General features: G+C 56.8%; 1 protein-coding gene across 7 annotated transcripts in view; it reads right to left on the reverse strand.

Moving 5' to 3' along the window:
* The window catches only part of TCF3 (transcription factor 3), an 83,388-nt gene that overhangs the window by 12,809 nt on the left and 51,703 nt on the right, over positions 1–18,876 (reverse strand). For all 7 annotated transcript variants that reach the window (XM_063403116.1, XM_063403115.1, XM_063403117.1 and 4 more), the window contains 11 exons: positions 16,540–16,607; positions 13,380–13,509; positions 11,758–11,807; positions 6,219–6,321; positions 5,531–5,670; positions 5,287–5,413; positions 4,385–4,443; positions 3,621–3,699; positions 2,652–2,725; positions 1,822–2,025; positions 275–398 (listed from right to left, as the gene is read on the reverse strand). In XM_063403116.1, coding sequence (XP_063259186.1) covers positions 275–398; positions 1,822–2,025; positions 2,652–2,725; positions 3,621–3,699; positions 4,385–4,443; positions 5,287–5,413; positions 5,531–5,670; positions 6,219–6,321; positions 11,758–11,807; positions 13,380–13,509; positions 16,540–16,607 — 1,158 coding nt within the window. The remainder of the gene's footprint in view (positions 1–274; positions 399–1,821; positions 2,026–2,651; positions 2,726–3,620; positions 3,700–4,384; positions 4,444–5,286; positions 5,414–5,530; positions 5,671–6,218; positions 6,322–11,757; positions 11,808–13,379; positions 13,510–16,539; positions 16,608–18,876) is intronic.

Consider the following 18,876-nt stretch of genomic DNA (forward strand, 5'->3'; position numbering starts at 1 on the left):
ATGGGGTGGTAGGAGATGAGTTTTAAGGTCCCTTCCAGACCATTCTGGGACTCTGTGAAACCTCTGCAAAAGGTTCCAAGTAGAAACTGCCCTGTGAATGCTGCAAGGAAGCATCCACCTTGCAGAGACACCCATCTCCTTCCAGGCTGCTGCTGCACACGCCTGGACCCAAGCCCCACAGGTGACTCCCCACACTCCCCAGCAGGTTACCTTAGCACAGGTAAAGCCCCAGCACAGGTGAGCCCCATCCTGCAGCCCTGCAGAGCTGCCTTACCACTGTACGTGTCCTGCTGCCTGCTGAGGTCCGGGAGTGAGCTGGGCTGTGATGGAAGTGTGACATGGTTGTGGAGCAAGCTGGGGTTGCTGGACAAGCCATCTTCAGGGTGGCCTCCTCCCACCTGCAGCACAAAGAGCAGAGCGAGCCTTAGGGGGACTGTGTCACTGCCAGCGGGCAGTGGGGACACTCACCCGAGCAGTCACCCAAGGACACCCCCGGGGCTCCATGGACCAGGCTGAGGCACAGCCGTGTGCTCCCCTCACACCCCCTCACCTGAACTCTGGAATGCAGGAGGGAAGAGCCAGCCTGCTCCAGCACCAGCACTCCGGGACCGTGGTGGGGACACTGCAGCTCCCTGCTCTGAACAGACGCTAGAGCCAGCCCAGAGCCCCTGTCACTGCTGTCCCCCACCCCGAGGAAAGCCCCTCTGTGCCTGCTGCAAGGCCAGCACACCAGAGAGGACAAATGTCCTGTGTCCATCAAGCACTACGGTTTCTGCCATCTCCCCAGTGCCATGAGAGCAAGGGACATCCCAGCAACATGAACTTGGCTCCAAATGGGCTGGAGGCAAAGACTGAGGGCCCCTCTGAGCCCACGGCCCCGAGGCTGTGCCACACAGGCTGGAGACTGACAGGACAGAGCCACCCCACTGCCTCCCCAGCTGGCAGCAGCCGACAGAGGACACGTCTCATTCCCTGCTCAGGAGCAGAATCCAGGGAGCCTGGAAGGGGATCAAAACGGGTTCTCTGGAGACTGGAGATGTGTCACTGTTTGCTGCAGCAGGCAAGCAGCTCTGCCAAAAATGTGCTGCTGTGGTCACCAGCCTCTAGACAAGGCAGACCCAGGTGACCCTGCATGGGTCATCCACGTGCCCAGGGCGCCCTGGATCCATCACATTCCCTGGAGCTGGAATGAGCCCTCACAAACAACAGCACTCCCCACATGCACAGAGGGATGTGGTACCTGCCCAAACCATTCAGGACAGGGAATTCCTGGTAACACCTAGCACTCCTGTACCCACTGGATCCCTCTCCTCCTGCATATCCCAGGGATGCCGTGAAGTTGTTCTGAGGGATTTCCAATCATGTTACAGGGAAAGAAGAGCAGCTTTCTCACCACCTCTGCCTGCCCTGAGAAGGGGCAAAAGGGAAGGGCACACAGAGCTTGTGCCAAGAGTGGACTCAGTGTTCCCAGAGCAGCTGTGGCTGCCGCTGGATCCCTGGAAGTGTCCAATGCCAGGCTGGACAGGGCTTGGAGCAGCCTGGGATAGTGGAAGGTGTCCCTGCCTGTGGCAGGAGGTGGAACGAGATGAGCTTTGAGGTTCCTCCAACTCAAACCACTCTGGGATTCTGTGACTCAACTCTCCCCTGCAGGAACATGGGATGTGCATATCATCCATGCAGTGCTGCCAACACCTGACCCAAGCTGGAGCACTGAGCTATTCTTGCACCAAAGGCAACCTCCTCCTGCATGCCAGGGCACACTCCACATGACACGTGCTTCCAGCGTGTCCCTGCTGGCTGCCACAGCGCTCCCACACTCACCAGGCTCGGGTGCCTGTTCCCCAGGGCCATGACCGAGGCGGGGAAGGCCTGGCCCAGGCTGCCCACGGCGGCGCTGTGTGGTGGTGCTGAGCCCAGCAGCCCGTGCATGTCCCCGTGGTTGCTGGGCATGGCAGAAGTCTGGCCCACGGCGTGGTTCCTCAGCACATGGATGGCTTCATCCAACCTGTCTTCCATTTTATTTTGCTGGAAGGGCAGGACAGAGACAGGTCTGTGTTAAGTGCCCCATCCCTGGGAGTGTTCAAGGTTGGACGGGGCTTGGAGCACTCTGGTCTAACAGAAGGTATCTCTGCCCATGGCAGGTGCTGGAACTGTATGAGTTTTAAGATCCCTTCCAACCCAAACCTTTCCATGATTCCAATCCAATTCCATGACTTCAATCCCATAAAACCAGTAGCCCCCTGCTGCTCCTCACTACAGAATGGCTGGTGGCAATCCTGGACTCAGGTGCCACAGGGCAGGGATGGAGAAGAATGACCCCCCCAGCCAGTGCCATTCCCCAAAGGCACAACGGGTCACATGAGTGGAACTGCTCAGGGGCAGGCAGAAACCTGCCAGGAATCCTTTGGCCTGGGCCAGACGCCAGGATGGGCTGGGCTGGGGGCAGGGGGAGGGTGCCAGGCTGCCAGGGGACTCCAGGTCAGGGGTGCAGCACTCGGCTCTGCTCAGCTGCTGCCACCCAAATATCCATCCTTGACCAACCAGCTGATTCCAGGCATTCATGGGAGAGGGTGTCACCCAAAAACCCTTCACCACCAAGCCCTGAGGGATGATAGAGAAAACGAGAAGCTGGAATTTTTGGTTCCACTCACCAAAGTGTGGAGGCTCCCTTCGTAGCTGGGAGATAAGGCACCCGCTCCACCCGCCCGCGGCCACTGCGACGAGCCTGGGGACAAACGCAGAGTTGGGGACCGGCCATGGCCACGGCCGCCACTAGATGGGGCTGGAAGCTGCGGCACCGGGCACGCACAGCACCGCTCGGCACCGCTCGGGCTGCACGGGCCACTGGGGCACCACATGGCACTGCATGGGTCACCACAGCACAGCTCAGGCCACCAGGGCACTGCATGGCACTGCATGGCACTGAATGGATCACTACGACACCACTTGGGCCACTGCAGCACCTCACAGGTCACCACAGCATGGCATGGGCCACCATGGCACTGCACGAGCCACCGTGGCACTGCACAAGCCAACATGGCACTGCACGAGCCACCGTGGCACTGCACGAGCCACCGTGGCACCACATGCTCTGCACAGGCCACTCCAGCCCCACATGGCAGTGCACAGGCCACTGCTTGACCCCTCGTGGGCCACCACAGAGCTGTGTGGCACTGCATGGACACCGTGGCACTGCGTGGGACTGGGAGCTCTGCTCTGGCTCAGCCCTTCACCTTCGAGAGGTGTCCAAATGTCCCTGGCCTCAGTGACCCGCTGCGACCTCGGGGCCAGGTTATGCTGCACCCCAGGCACAGGGGGCCTGGGCACCAGCTCTGCTGGGCACAACAGCACCCCTGTCCTGCTGAGGGGACCTGGAGTGGGCTTTCAGCAGGTGCTGAACATGGGTTTTAACCACTTGGCTCTTCCCAGTTCCTACTGCGCTTCTCCCATGAAAGACAAATCCAGCCACAGCCTCTCCGAGATCAGATGCCCGGGGACAGGGTCAGGGAGGGCAGGAGAAGGTCCTGGGGTTGATGCCAGCCCTGGGCTGAGGGTTTGGAGCTGCCTGGGAGCTCCCCAAAGCAAACCTAACCCCCCTTAATCCTTTTATTGTCACTCACCTGCGAGGCCCTGCGGGGACCCAACTGGGGTGGAGGGGTTGGAGGAGAAGTTATTGCTAGAGTGGTCGGGGGAGTAAATCTGCAGGGACAGAAGGAGGACGGTCAGCAGCGCCACCCTGAGCTAGCTGTCCCCTCCCAATGGCACCCACCACCTTCTGGGACCCCCCCTTCCCAAATCCACAGCACAAAGACCGAGCCCAGTTCCCCCTTTAACCCCGGGGTCTCTCTCTGTGCCCACTATCACCATCCCTGAGTGCAGCCTCTGCTCTTCAGGTCCCCTCTCAGGAGGAAGCAGGAGCTCTCAGGAGTTGTTGCAGGGTGCACTGTCAGCGCCCCTCTGCCACCATGCAAAGATCACTGAATGGGACAGAGGCAACTCTCTGGTAACCCAGTGAGACCAGTGCCCTCCAGTTTGAACCAGCACACACAGGGCAAGGACTAGTAGGACCTGCAAGTCCTGCCACAAGGTCTGTGTAGGGTGGTCTAGGCACAGCAGAAGCAGTCTGGGAGAGCACAGAGGAGGAAATGGGGCTGCAGGGCCACACAACCTGCAGTGCCTCAGTTTTCCTATCAGTACCTCAGTTTCCCCATCCACCAAAAGGTGCCGGGATTGAGATAAAAGCACATGGAAAGGGGAAAACCCTCCCTCAAAGGCTGCTGTGGATTTGGGGTGCATTCACCAAATGTACCCATGTTCCCTGCTGGGTAGAGGGTCCCTGCAGCAGCAGGACCGGGAGTGGCTCAGGACTATCCCCAACTCTTACCGAGGCCAGAGCCTTCCCAAGCGCGTCTCCGGAGCTCCCGGCTGTGGTTCCTCTGTTACCTGCCAAGAGAGGACACAGATGCCACTGCCAAGGCCCCAGATCCCAGCAGGACACAGCACCCTACAACACCTTCTTTGGGGTCACCTGCTCTGGGGTAGAAATTTTCTGCTTTTAGTGCTTTACTTGAAAATTAAATGTTTGAGCAGCTCAGATATGGGGCACCTTCCCCTGGAAGCTGTCAAGGGCTGCAGGGACATCTCTCCAAGCTCTGGGCTGGAGGTGTAGTGCCACCAACAGCAATCAAGACATCTCTGCTGCAGCACAGCCATTGCCATGGGGCATCTCAAACCCCAACAACCACCAATGCACTGGATGATCCCGGAGGTCTTCCAACCGTAATGACACTTTCATTCTATGAATCCCAAACTTGCTTCTCCATAGAAAAATAAGTTTTTTTCTACAAATCGGTGTCAGGATCCCCATTTCCTGGGGAGCACGAGCTCATTTCAGTAACAGGTTTTGTAACAGGTTCCGCAGGGTCAAAGATTAAAGCACTCGGTGGTTAACGTGGCGTCCAAACCCAGCACGAACATTCCCGTTCTGGATCTAGGGGAGCAGCTTCACACAGGTGCAAATCCATCCCACAACTCACCTAAGCCACAGCACCTCCAGGAGATAATGCCGGAGCTCCTGGGCTCCTCCCAGGCCCACCCCATGAAGTGTAAACCCCCAGACCAGCACCCGAGTGCTCCAGCAGCAAGAACCTCCCTGTGCCTCTTCCCCAGGCAGGGACTCCAGGCACACGAGGTACCAAAGGTGTCTGGGTGTGCTGCATGCACCAGGCACCAGGTTTGCCTTGGTTTTCCAGGTGAGCCTGTGCCTGGCCCTGTGAGTGGCCATACCCATCATGTTGTCCGTGCCGCTGATCGGGGGGGTGTGACTGGACACTCCGTACGCCGTGGAGGCTGAGGAGAAGCCGGACACAGAGGGGAGGCCACCGTTCACCTCTCCTGAATGCAGCTGGTAGTTCTGGCAGGGAGGGAGAGAGGCGTGAGAGGGTCCCTGGAAAAGCTGTGGGGTTCAGCAGCTGGGGCAGGACCCAGGAGAAGGTAACAAGGAGGTGACACGGCCATGGGGACACGTTACCATGCGTTCGTGCTGATGTAAACTGTTGAAGCCGCTGGACTGCGGGAGTGGGGACGAGGAGCTGCCCAGCATGGCTCCGTAACTCGACTGGCTCATGGCACCCGGGGAACTCCACAGGTCTGGAGAGTTATGGAGTCCATCTGCAAGGAATCCATAGCTGAGTGGGTCAGGGACAGTGGCAGGCAGACCCCAGCCCCTGTGGGGGGACAAATCAGCCCTGGCTGAGGGGCTGGGACTGTCCCCACCACTTCCTGACTGTGCTGAGCATCACTTGTTGAGCAAATCAGGGCAAACTTTCTGGGACAGGAGCCCAGGAAGGGCTGGAACTGTGTCAGGGCTTGGGCTGGAGCTCAGGGAAAGGTTCTTCCCCCCAAGGGTGCTGGGGCACTGCCCAGGCTCCCCAGGGAATGGTCCCAGCCCCAAGGCTGCCACAGCTCCAGGAGCGTTTGGACAACGCTCTCAGGGATGCTCAGGGTGGGATTGTTGGAGTGTCTGTGCAGGGAACGGGCTGGACTGATGATCCTGTGGGTCCCTTCTCACTCAGGATATTCGATGATTTTGGGGCTGCACTGTGTCTCATGCACTCCTGCCCTGAGCTCCCTCCAGATGTGCAATCCCTCCCATGGTCCATAACGGGCAAGACGGCCCCTGCTCTGGCTTGTGGATCACAGGGCTGGGAATAACTCACCTGTCATATAAAAGGCTCCAGGATACACAGTGCTGGGAGGTTTAGAGGGAGTATATCCAGCTGGATCCCTGCTGTAGTCATCACCTGAGTTGGATGGATACACCTGTGGGGAGGAAAGGGGTTGAAGAGAAGGGCTTGGTCAGTCCACGGCCCCACATCCTCACCCTGGCTGCCCCCAACCCTGCACAGCTTAAACTTCAAACCTCAAACTTCAGCAGTTTGACCACCTCTCTCATGCCGAAAGAGCAGCAGGCGCTTCACTCAACTGACCTTTCAGTCAGGGACAGGACACAGGGAATGGCTTCCACTGCCAGAGGGCAGGGCTGGATGGGAGATTGGGAAGGAATTGTTGGGTGTGAGGGTGGGCAGGCCCTGGCACAGGGTGCCCAGAGCAGCTGTGGCTGCCCCTGGATCCCTGGCAGTGTCCAAGGCCAGGTAGGAGGGGGCTTGGAGCACCCTGGGATGGTGGAATGTGTTGCTGCCCATGGCAGGGGGTGGAACTGGATGGGCTTTAAAGTCCCTTCCAACCCAAACCACCTGATAAGTCCAGGAGCTTTGCTTTGGCTCATCCCACAGCAGATCTCGGGGGGGAACTGGAGCAGCTCATCTAAAATCCTCAAAGGGCACAGACCTGCACGGAGCAGGGCAGGGGACAGGGCACAGAGGACAGGGCAAAGGGCACAGGAGACAGGGCCCCTCTCTGTTTGTTCCTGTCACCCTCCTCGGTCCCCAGAACCTGCCCAGTTCCAGCAGAAGTTTCGACTCTGCTCCAGTTCCGTTTTCCATGGTTATAACTTTTTCTGGGTAACCACAAAAGCCACCACTGCTGGAGTAACCCCACAGTGGGGGCACGGGCTGGGCAGTGGCAGCGGGCACCTGTGTGGCCTTGGGCCCCCCTGTGCCAACCCTGCCCTGTGCCAGGCTCCTGAGCACAGCCCCTGCTCAAAGCCCACAGGGAAACCAGGCTGAGGGGAAACTGAGGCATGAGGGCTGAGAAGCCCCTCACAGCCATTGTCACAGGAGAGAGGACAACTCTCAGACTCTTGGGTCAGATTTCTGCAGCACTGCTCAGCTGTGTGATTTAACAGCACATTAGACAGAAGAAAAAGCTTTTCCTTCCCTTCTAAATTAACCAAACCCATCCTAGAAAGCCCTGACTGAAAATCAGCTTCTGCCAGGACAAAAACAGACTTTTCTTTTTTTAAAGCAGAAATTCGACATGCAAAGAAACCGAAATGGCATTCAAAGAAACTGAAATAGCACTCAGATGATGTGAGAACTTTTGTCACAGCTTATTTTCATCCCCTTTGATTCATTCTGAAACCGATAATCATTTTTTTTAAATTCAGCTGAAAGCAGAGGTGGGGCAGGGGCTGGGCTCTGCCTGGCACACACAGTTCTCTTTGGGAAGGAAACTTGCCTGAGTTTCTTTTTCCCCATAGCCAGCTGCTCCCTTCCAGCTCTTGCCCTCACCAGCAAAAGGGGACAAAATTGATGAGGCGGGGAATAAAAATCACAGCGAATCTTTAAGGTTGGAAGAGACCTTTAAGATCAAGGCCAACCATAAAAGCAGCACCACCATGGTCACCACTAACCCATGTCCTCAAGCGTCACATCCACATGATTTTTGAACAATTCCAAGATGGTGACTCCACCACAGCCCTGGACAGCCTGTGCCAGGCTTCTTTGTCTTTAAAAAAAGAACCCCAAACTCCCCCAGAAATCCAGCAAGGGTCAATGGAGCTGGGAAAGGATCTGGAACATCAGGAGCAGCTGAGGGAGCTGGGGATGCTCAGCCTTGAGAAGAGGAGGCTCAGGGGGACCTTGTGGCTCTGCACAGCTCCTGACAGGAGGGGACAGCTGGGGAGTTCAGGCTCTGCTCCAGGGAACAGGGACAGGAGGAGAGGGAACAGCCTCAGGCTGTGCCAGGGGAGGCTGAGGTTTGATGTTGGGAAAATTTCTTCACCTAAAGTCTGGTCAGGCATTGGAACAGACTGCCCAGGGCAGTAGTGGAGTCACCATCCCTGGAAGTGTTCAAACAATGTCTGAATGTAGCACTTGGGGACATGGGTCAGCAGTGGCCTTGGCAGTGCTGAGGAACAGTTGGACCTTGTGACCTTTAGAGGGCTTTTCCAACCTTAATGACTCTGTGATTCTACTGGGAACTCATAAAATAAAGACAAAAAAAGAGAGAGGGGGAAGGGTGAATCCTGACAGACACTGGCAGCTGCCCTTTGTCCCTTGCTCAAAAAAGAGAATTCCAGGCCCTGGTCCCCAGAACGCTGCCGGGTGCTGTGGGCAGAGGGGCTGCGCGTGGGCTGGGGGGGATGGGGGCGGCAGTGCAGATCGGGAATCCAGCAAATTGACTTTTCCTATAATTTGATTAAATAGCGGGAGCCGGGACAGGGAATGGAGTGCAGCACGTCTGAGAGCCCCGCGCCATCTGGCAGGGGCTGGCTCGGGGCCAGGCGCCCGGCAGCTGCACCAACAGCCAAGCCAGGAACCCACGGAGAAAACAACGGGGATAAAATGGCAGGGATGGAGGGAGCAGGGATGGAGGGAGCAGGGATGGAGGGAGCAGGGGTGCAAAGCAGGGGGAAGTTCACCTTGCTGTGTATCCTCCCTGCTCCACCACCCCTGGAACATCTCCTGCTGGATCCTGGGAGGCTGAGTTTCACCACAATCCTGGCCCTGGCCCCTGCTAATTTTTGCTTTTGCTGCCCAGCGCAGGGGAGGCTGTGAAAGGCCGATTCCATCCTTCTCTGCACGGCCAGGGCTGAGCACGGGCCGTGTGCGGGCGGCAGGGCACAGCCAGGCGCTGCCGGCAGCTGTAAATCAGCGCCAGCCCCGCTCCCCAGCCCGCGGCCCCAGCCCTCACGCCGGCGGCCTCGGGGACCTCCAGGTGAGGTCATTTCCTCCGGTTAAAATCTGCCAGCGCGGCGAGAGCAGCTCGAAAAGCCCCAGTGCTGGGATTTGCCGTGCTTTGTGGTCTTGGGTTGTTTTTCCCTCCCTGTTTTTCTTGCTTAAATGCAGGAGCTGGGGTGGGACTTTGGGCAGACTGAGGCTAAACAGAGCAGTGACCAGACTGGGAATGTGCAGCCTGAAACAGCTCCCAGGCACTGAACTCAATGTGGCAACAAAATCCTGCAACTTGCACAAAATCCCTCCCCGGGCTCCTCTGGCACCGCAGCCAACGTGGGGCCACATCCAGCCCTGGGTCCTGTGCCCAGACACAGCAGCCCGTGGCCAGGAGCTCCAGAGCTGCAGGGAGGCTCCAAGGGGCTCCATGCCCTGAGGGCAGCCCCACCCCAGCACCTACTGAGCAGAATCCCAGAATGGTTTGGGTTCAGAGGGACCTCACAGCCTGTCTTGTTCCACCCCCTGCCAAAGCAGGGACACCTTCCACTGTCCTAGGCTGCTCCAAGCCCTGTCCAGCCTGGCCTTGGACACTTCCAGGGATCCAGGGGCAGCCACAGCTGCTCTGGCACCCTGTGCCAGGGCCTGCCCACCCTCACAGGCAGCAAGTCCATCACAATATCCTAGGTAACCCTGCCCCCTGGAGCCCCTTCAGGCCCTGCAAGGGGCTCTGAGCTCTCCCTGGAGCCTTCTCCAGGTGAGCACCCCCAGCTCTCCCAGCCTGGCTCCAGAGCAGAGGGGCTCCAGCCCTCGCAGCAGCTCTGTGGCCTCCTCGGGACAAAAGCACTGAGCCCAAAGGCCCTGGGTTCCCAGCACAGGCACCTCTGTGCCCATCCCTGCCTGGTATCACTGCTCACCCCCCTGAACCCCCTCACGCTGCCGGTGCCGCTCGGTGCCTTTGGCATCACTCCCTGTTCACCCACCCACCCTCAAGTCCTGCAGCCGCTGACCTCGGCGAGTTTTCAAAGCAGCTCGGGAATTACAGATTAAAGCACTTCATTTTAATAAGATGCTGATTAACCTATTTATTTTGCACGGGGTCCAGCGATAACGCGGGGTGGGCTCCTGCATGGGCGAGTCAGACAAGAAAGAGCCTTTGATCTGCTGCCTTTGAGGCCACTCCTGCTTCACACTTCTCCTGCCGCCGAGGCACGGATCTGTCTCCCCAGGTGTGGAAGTTCAAAAATAAACCAGGAAGCCGGGGCTCCCAGCACAGGGAGGGGGAGGGAAAGAGGCAGAACCAGCCCGTGCTCTGAAAATTGGAGCTTTGGCATCAATGGGCAGCTGAGGCAACAGCCAGGGCAGAGAGGGAGATTTAGGTTGGATGCTGGGGAGAAATCCCTCGCTGTGAGGGTGGGCAGGCCCTGGCACAGGGTGCCCAGAGCAGCTGTGGCTGCCCCTGGATCCCTGGAAGTGTCCAAGGCCAGGCTGGACGGGGCTGGGACAGTGGAAGGTGTCCCTGCCCATGGCAGGGGTGGCACCGGATGAACTTTAATGTCCCTTCCAACCCAAACCATCCCATGATCCTATGAAAGGCTGGAGTGCAGGTGTCACTCAGACACAGGGAAGGGGCTGAGTTGTGGCAAATGCCAAGAGCAGCTCTTCCTGTGGGAATCAGGGCCCTCCAGGGCTCTGCCATCAGGATGGGCCAAGCCCCAGCACTTTGAAATTTGAGGCCAATAAAGGCCATTTGTCTGGGGCAATGTTTTCCCCACATGTTGACTAGGGTTTAAAGCTCCAAATTTCACACAGAAACTTATGGCAGTGACATGGATTGTGACTCAAACAGGTTTTCCCTGTAAAAACACAGACTCTTGGAGCTGTTTTCTGCCTCACGTGGATCCATACGGACCCTCCAAAACCTCCAGGTCTGTGAGCCCAACCTTGCAAGGTCTCGGTGCCCTCCTCTCCCTCTGTCCTCCAAAACCAACACCTCGGGGTCCAATCCCAAAGGCAGAGCCTGCGGTGGAGGCACCAGTCCTCAGGGAATGCCGCAGCACGGATTTCCCCCATGGATGGGGGTGTTCCCTGGGGAATGGGGGAGCGTCACACCAGCTTTGGCAGAGAGTGAGGGCACGTCTCCAGCACAGCCCCGGCCTGGGGACAGAGCCCAAAGCCCAAAGGGACAGAGCCGTCCCCCTCCAAGCACGCAAACATTCCAGCCAGGAATGCAGCCCCGGCCGCCAGACAGCTCCCGTGTTCCTGCAGGAACTCTCCAGCCCGCTCCAATTAGCTTTCCTGGAGATCCCATTACCTTCAGCCACAAAGACATTGTTCAGTTTATTCCCCTGGAACAGCCGCGGGAGCAGGGATAGCGTATTCCTGCAGGCTGCTCAGCTTTCCTATAAAGCAGCGCACACCTGGAGCGGGCTCAGCTGCCTGCCCCCGGCGCAACTGCGCTGCCTCCCCCGGCCCCGAAACCCGAAACCCGAGCGCCGGTGTCACCTTTCACTCGCGACATAGCGTCAAACACGGCACAGGCTGCGGGCCGGGGCCACGGCTGCGGCCCCTTCCCCACGGAGCTCTCCCGCCGCTCCTCCATTCCCGCACGGGAAATCCCCTCCCCACGCCCGCGATGATTCCCGGGCCATGGGGAAATGGGGAACGTGCTGCTGCCACTTACCGAGGAGGGGAGTCCAGGAGGCACCTTCCGAACCTTTTTGGGCTGTCCATCTGGGTCAGAGAAGAAAGGTTTGAGTTTTCAAGGGGGTTAGAGGGAGGGGACACGAGCTGCAGCAAAAATCTCCGGGGCGGGAAACTGCAGGTACAGACAGGGCTGAGATCCCAAATGTCCCGTGGCCAAGGAAGCATCAACAGTGAAAATGTCCAGGGATGAGCTTCTCCAAATCGTGTCTGCACCCTTTGGGGGCAGGTTTCACACCCACACAGAGATCCCAGGACAGCAAGGGCTTGTTGGGACAGACTGAGCCCATAAATACAATAACATTTAATGTTACAACCCCTCATTGGGGTTTGTTTGGAAACACTTGTAACTTTAGGTGGGTTTGTGGAGAGAGGATGCAGAAAGGGAACACATGCAGGGTTGTGCTGTATTTTCATTTGCTTCCTCCACAGGGATAGACTTGGGAAGGCTCCACTGCTGCAGGAGGCAGGGATGTGCTTCCCAGGGACAGACCACAGCCCATCTCTCCAGTTCCAGCTCTGGATGGGGACACAGTGTCCTGGGGAAAGGGGACAGTTCAGGGAGGTGGTGGGGAAACATCCAGGAGTGGCTCAAGGGGAAGCACTAGCTAATTTTTTTTTTAATTCTATTTTTCATCATTATTATTTTTATAACTACTTTTCCAATTTTTAAAATTATTTTTCATATTGCTTTTTATTGTTTTTCATAATTAAGGAAAGCCCTGGCTGGGGGGTGCAGGTGCTCACACAGGAACCTGCCAAGCCAAGTACTCTGCTGGGATGTACTTCTAGAGCAGAAATTTATCCCACAGAATGCTAGAGAATCATTTTCCAGGCAGCACCAGAATAGGTGCCTTTTTCTGAAAAGCACTGAAAAATGCACCCATCACTGGGTCACTTCTGGTTTCACTTGTTGAGGAAAGCTCAAAATAGCAGCAGGAAAGTGGCTCTGGAGGCTGCAGGGGGAACTGTGACGAGAAACACAAGTTCTGGGGAACTGGAGCTTGTCTTCCCTCCGAAGTCAAACTCACCTGCCCCAGCCTTCAGTAAAAGCTTATTCCCAGATTGATCCAGACATGGGCAAGCCCTGCTTGCAAAGGGAGCGGGCAGGGAGAGCCCCTGCAGCAAACGCTGCCTGTGTGCCAGGCACAGCGCCCAGACCTCCCGCTGCCGCCTATGCCCTGCTGCTGCCAGTCCTGCCTCTGCTGCTCCAGGAGGGCACCAGCCACAGAAACAGCCCCACGGCAGCCCAGAGTTTGCCAGGAAGGACAAGTGATGTGCAGTGTGGCTGGAGGTCTTCTTAAAAGAACCTCATGCCATTTGCTGCTTTCAGCTAATCTGGCATTTTCCAGAAAGAAGGAAATTGTACCTGATTCTGAGCACCCCAGTTTTGAGGTTAGATCTCTCTCTATATATATATAAAAGAGATATTCATATGCATTACCTCCCAAAAAAAGAGCAAATGCCAAATTCATGTCTGGGGCAGATATGGCAACCTCAGTCCCTCATTCCCAACATCCATGTCCTCGTTCCCAAAGGCAGATCTGATGAGGGCACCTGCCCAGGTGGCGTGGTGGCACCGGGGGACACGCGGTCACTCACCTATGCTGCTCTCAGCACCTCTCCTGCGAGGATTGTTGGGGTAAGAAAAATACTGAGACCCCCCTTTGCCCCCGGTGGGGGAAAGTGTGCTCGGGCTGGCGATTCCCATCTCACTGGGCAGGAAACCGGGCTGCAAACAAGGAGAGAGAAAAGCCCTTCCATGGAATTACACTGGAAAACGACTTGCTGGGAGAGAACAGAGCTGCTTTGAGCCACCTTCACACCAATTCAGCTGAGGGGAAAAATAAACATGAGCCAAGGGGCCAGGAGGGAAAGCAAATCCGTAAATATGGGGGTGGAGGTGGGGGAATAGGTGTGGAGGAACAAAAGGGGCTTTCAGCTTGTGCTTTCCTGCTGGACCCCAGCAAGGAACCTCTGCAAACCAGGGATGCAAACCAGGAGGTGCCATGGTGGGGGACATGGTGGTCCCACGGTCACCTTGCAGGTACCATGGTAGGACCATCGTGGTCCCATGCTCACCTTGATGTCTAGGAGGACAGGATGAGCCCCGTGTCACCAGCCCATGTTGTGCCCAGTGCCCTGGAATGGCGCTGCCACTGCTCAGGGTGGTTTTCTCCTGAGTTTTATCAGGGAAAAGCCAAATCCCTCTTTCTAAAGCCAGGAAACTCCTCCCTTGTGTTTATGCCAGCTGACCTTGGGCACGCTGGGAAGCAGTGCAGAGCTGGGGGAGCCGGAGCCCAGGGTGCTCCCTCCTGGGACGGAGCCTTTCCTCCAGCACTGCCCCTCTCACCTCGGGAGGAAGTTTGGTGTATTTACATGGAATTGCAAAAGGCTGGCAAAGGGCCCTCAAGTCCCAAAAGCTCAGCTTTGACCCATCTTCCGAGGGCAACACATGGAAATAAAGGAGGATTTCAGGCTTTTGAGAAACTGGAAAGAAAAACCTTTGCTTTCAAACTCCGTCTCCTCCAGAAAGGGGTCAGGGAGGGAAAGAGGAGCTCGTGTGTTCACAGCTGGTGACATTCCTGCAATCTGTTCCACTGCTCAGGTTTCCTCTGCTCTGGACCTGCTGTGCGTGCAGCCAAGGAAAGCACCCGAAGGGATCCCGGGAGCTGCTGCCCTGCTCCTCCTGCAGGCAGGAGATGCACTGGGATTTTGAGGCAATTTCCCAGAGAAAGGGGTTTTCTTCCTGTTTCCTCTCCCTGGGGATGCCCTAGGAGATGGTTCAGAGTTAAACAAAGGGGAAATGCCCTGCCAGCTCTGCCCCAGAGAAGGGCATTTTTGGTGAAGATCAAAAATCCCCATCCAGGGCACCTCCACCAGACAACTTTTCATCTTTTCAAAAACAAACAAAAGAAGATCACCGCCTGCCCTCACTCCCCCAAACTGGAGCCAGAAGCAACAACTGCTCTGGGGGCCACAGAGGCTCCACTGGCCTCCCCCCACCCCCCACAAGGGGGTTTTGTCTCCTCTCCACATCAAGTGGGATTTGCCACCCGATCCTGAGCCCTGTGCCCGCCTCTCCCGGGGCCTCTCCCGGCCATTTGCCCCCCCATTTCTGTTACCTTATATTCCCCCTCCTCCACGAAAGCCCAGCAAAACCATCACATCCAAAAGCAACACTTGGCACCGGGCCCGGTTTTCTTTGAGCAGCTTCAGTGGTAAATGAAATCCACTCTGGCACAGCCAGCACAGCTGCTCCAGCAAAGGAAACATCCTCACTTCAGAGAGGAGGAAATTATGACAAATTTGTGTAAAATTAAAACATGTAATATGTGTGTGTGTACATGGATAAAATAAAAGCTGTCCGGCCAAAAGCTCCTCCCTTGGCTCCAGTGCTGGGACTGTTTCCCCAGGGCCACGCCGGGCACTGAGGGGGCACTTGGAGCCACACATCAAAGGGAGGTGCTTGCTCCTTCCCGAAAAACTATTTCTGGATGCTGGTGGGAGCAGGGGAGGTTATCTCAGGGCTGCTGCCCTGAGTTCTGGGCTTGGATGGACGCCTGTGGTATTCCCCACAGGAAGCAAAGTTGTTTCCCAAGCAGGTCCTACCACGGGGTTCACGTGGGGTGACCCAACAGGGCCAAGCTGTGTCTGAAAGAGGAGGTGTGCCAGGTTTCCTTCAGGATTGTGGAGATCATGGAGTCCCAGAAGAATTTGGGTTGGGAGGGACCTTAAAGCTCATCCTGTCCCACCCCTACCACGGTGGGGCACCTTCCACTGTCCCAGGCTGCTCCAAGCCCTGTCCAACCTGGTCTTGGGCACTCCAGGGATCCAAGGGCAGCCACAGCTGCTCTGGGCACCCTGTGCCAGGGCCTGCCCACCCTCACAGCCAACAATTCCTTCCCAATCTCCCATCCAGCCCTGCCCTCTGGCAGTGGAAGCCATTCCCTGTGTCCTGTCCCTCCAGCCCTTGTCCCCAGTCCCTCTCCAGCTCTCCTGGAGCCCCTTCAGGCCCTGCAAGGGGCTCTGAGCTCTCCCTGGAGCCTTCTCTTCTCCAGGTGAGCACCCCCAGCTCTCCCAGCCTGTCCCCAGGGCAGAGGGGCTCCAGCCCTTGGAGCAGCTCTGTGCTCTCCTCTGCACTGGCTCCAGCAGCTCCACGTCCTGCTGCATCAACAGCCCCAGCATAAAACGAAAGCTGCATCTGACAATCACTCAAATGATGCTGCAGCAGCACAGAAACCAGCTCAGAGACCCTCCCTCCCCAGAAATGGGACACAGGACAGTGGGCAGGGAACTGGGAGATGCTCCTGAACAGGGAGAGGGAAAGCCCAGGGCAGGTGGTGGTGAGGGAAGGAGCCTCCTGGAACACTCCCCTGCCCACAGCCAGCCTGGCACAGGGAAAAGTGTTGCTTGAATCTGACTCCCTGGAACTCCCCAGCAAGGCAGCGTGGCTGTGTCATGGCTGATCAAATACAAGCCAGGAGTAACAATAACAAAATGAGTGAGGCTGAAGAAGACTGGGAAAGAAGTGAGAGGCTGCTACAACCAACATTTTTTAACCTCTAACAACTCTTCTGAGCCAGCAGCACACACCAGTGTGAACCCCCAACACTCCAGAGAGGTTCTGGAGCAGAGCAGAGGCTTCCCAGGACCCCATGCACAGAGATGTGATGTAAATCCAGGCTGGTTTTCATTACCAGACTCTCACTCTTGGGAGCCAGTAAATGAAGCAGAAAATCTTACTGCATTTTATCATTACCTGATTTAGTCCTGGCATCCCTGTGTCTCTTCCAAACGTGGAGTATGAGGCTCTTTCACTGCTCTTCCCTGCAGAAGGAGAAAAGACAAGGTTTGGGGTAAGAGGGAAGTGGAGGGGTTTTTATTGCCTCCAGGCACCTGGATCCTGCCAAGGGACAACTCCTGTTCCTGTGAGGCAGCTCACTCTGTCCTCCCACGAAGGGACAGCCTGAAAAGCTCCTGCTAAAGCAGGAGCTGCTTTAAGTTCATGGAGAGCAGGTCCATAAACGCCAAAAGCCTGGAGCTGCAGCAGCACAGGGAAGTGCTTGTGGCCATGGAAACTGGCAGTGTCAGCCCCGAGCCAAAAACTCCCTGCAGACACTGGAGACCCGGCCAGCTGGACTTGGCAGAGGCAGGACCGGAGCAGACCAAGGGCCAGGACAACTCACCAGACCCCGGGTGTGCTCTCCAGACAACAGGAAATGCAATCCCACACACGAGAGCTGAGCTCCTGCTCCACACAGGGCACTGGGCACCTTCTTCCCCTCTCCTGGGGGAGGTTCAGCTTCCCAGAGCCTTTGGTTCCTCACAGGCGGAGCATCGCTGCCAGCTGGGATCTGTGTCTGTGCCAGCCGTGCCCGTGTGCCCCTGGGAACTTTATAGAATCCCAGAAGGATTTGGGTTGGAAAGGACCTCAAAGCCCATCCAGTCCCACCCCCTGCCACGTCCAGGGACACCTTGCACCATCCCAGGTTGTTCCAAGCCCCATCCAACCTAGCCTGGAACATTTTCAGGGATCCAGGGGCACCCACAGCTGTTTCTGGGCAGCCTGTGCAAGGGCCTCTCCACCATCACAGGGCAAATTTTTTTCCCAATATCCCATCTCTCCCTGCCCTCTAGCAGTGGCAAGCCATCACCCCTTGTCCTGGCACTCAGGATCAATGAGGGTTTCTCTCACAACCACCTCACCCTGCACACACACAGCTGAAAATAAAGTTTTGAAGGGCCAAAAAAAAAAAAAGGAGCCCAGACCCCTGGTGGGATATCCCCTCTCCAAAACATCCTGGCACTCTCTTGCCTCATGGTCACTGCCCTGGGCACAGCGTGGCCCCAGCCAGCTGTGACAGGGGTGCCAGGACAGCAAAGGACACAAGGAACAGAGAAAGGGAGTGGTTCTGTGCTGTGCCTGGAGCAGCTGGAGGCTCAACAGTGTCCTTTGGGATTCTCTCCATCCTCCTAAAGCAAAACCAGACACTCTTCTAGTGGGGAACAGGCACTCCACCAGCCCCTATCCCCAAACCCTTCCCGAAAAGGGGATCACAGATCACATCCTGCCTCCGGTCTGGCTTAGTGAGCAAAATTGGGAGGGGCAGGATTTTGCCAATCTGCTTAGCCTAAAGCCAGCCCTGAGGCCACTAAGATGCAGGTTAATGCACTGGGCCGACATTGGGCCTGGCAGGACCCTCCCCACACCACTAAGAGGTTTTGGGGAGCAGATGAAGAGGGGAGGGGAAGCAAAACGCCTCCAATCAGGCTCCCCTGAAGCACAGGGCCCAGAGAACGCCAGAGTGGTTTGGGTTGGAAGGGATCTTAAAGATCATCTCATTCCAGCCCCTGCCATGGGCAGGGACACCTTCCACTAGCTCAGATTCCTCCCAGCCCCCTCCAGCCTGGCCTTGGACACTAACAGGGATCCAGGAGCAGCCACAGCTGCTCTGGGTACGCTGTGCCAGATGGGAAAAGAGAGAAGGCTGCTCCTTTTGCAACCTTACCACATAGGTCTTGAACTCAACTCAAAGATTTTAGAGTAGATTCCCCCAGTACAACCTCCAAGCACCAGACCCCTATTCCTGATGGGAAGGTCCCTCCATCCAGTGACAGCCAGAGGCTCTGGGTGCTGCTGCCATTTCCTTTTAGAGGCTTAAACATTAAGTAAACAAAGGTCAAAATGTCAGAGGATGGATCTCCTAAATGACCTAATTTCTGAAAGAGCTTAAGAGCTCGATCTGCCGCAGCACCAGCCACGGGCACAAAGAACTCAGCAGGTTGTGGCATCAGGCAGGCCCTGATTACTCCTAAAGCAGAGGAAAAGCAGGGTAATGCCAAGGGGGGTTGGATGGACAGCAGCAGTCAGGTCTGCCATTGGAAACACACTGCTGCTTTCATGTGTGACTGGAGTGGAGAATCACAGAATGATTTGGGTTGGAAGGAACCCTAAAGCTCATCCAGCTCCACCCCCAACCATAGGCAGGACACCTTCCACTATCCCAGGGTGCTCCAAACCCCATCCAGCAGCCTCTGCCATCACCAGAGAACTTGGGCTGAACCAGGGCGCTCCTGGATGAGTGTTGGAAGGTGA

Source organism: Prinia subflava, chromosome 8 (genome assembly GCF_021018805.1).
Source record: "Prinia subflava isolate CZ2003 ecotype Zambia chromosome 8, Cam_Psub_1.2, whole genome shotgun sequence".
NCBI lineage: Eukaryota > Metazoa > Chordata > Aves > Passeriformes > Cisticolidae > Prinia > Prinia subflava.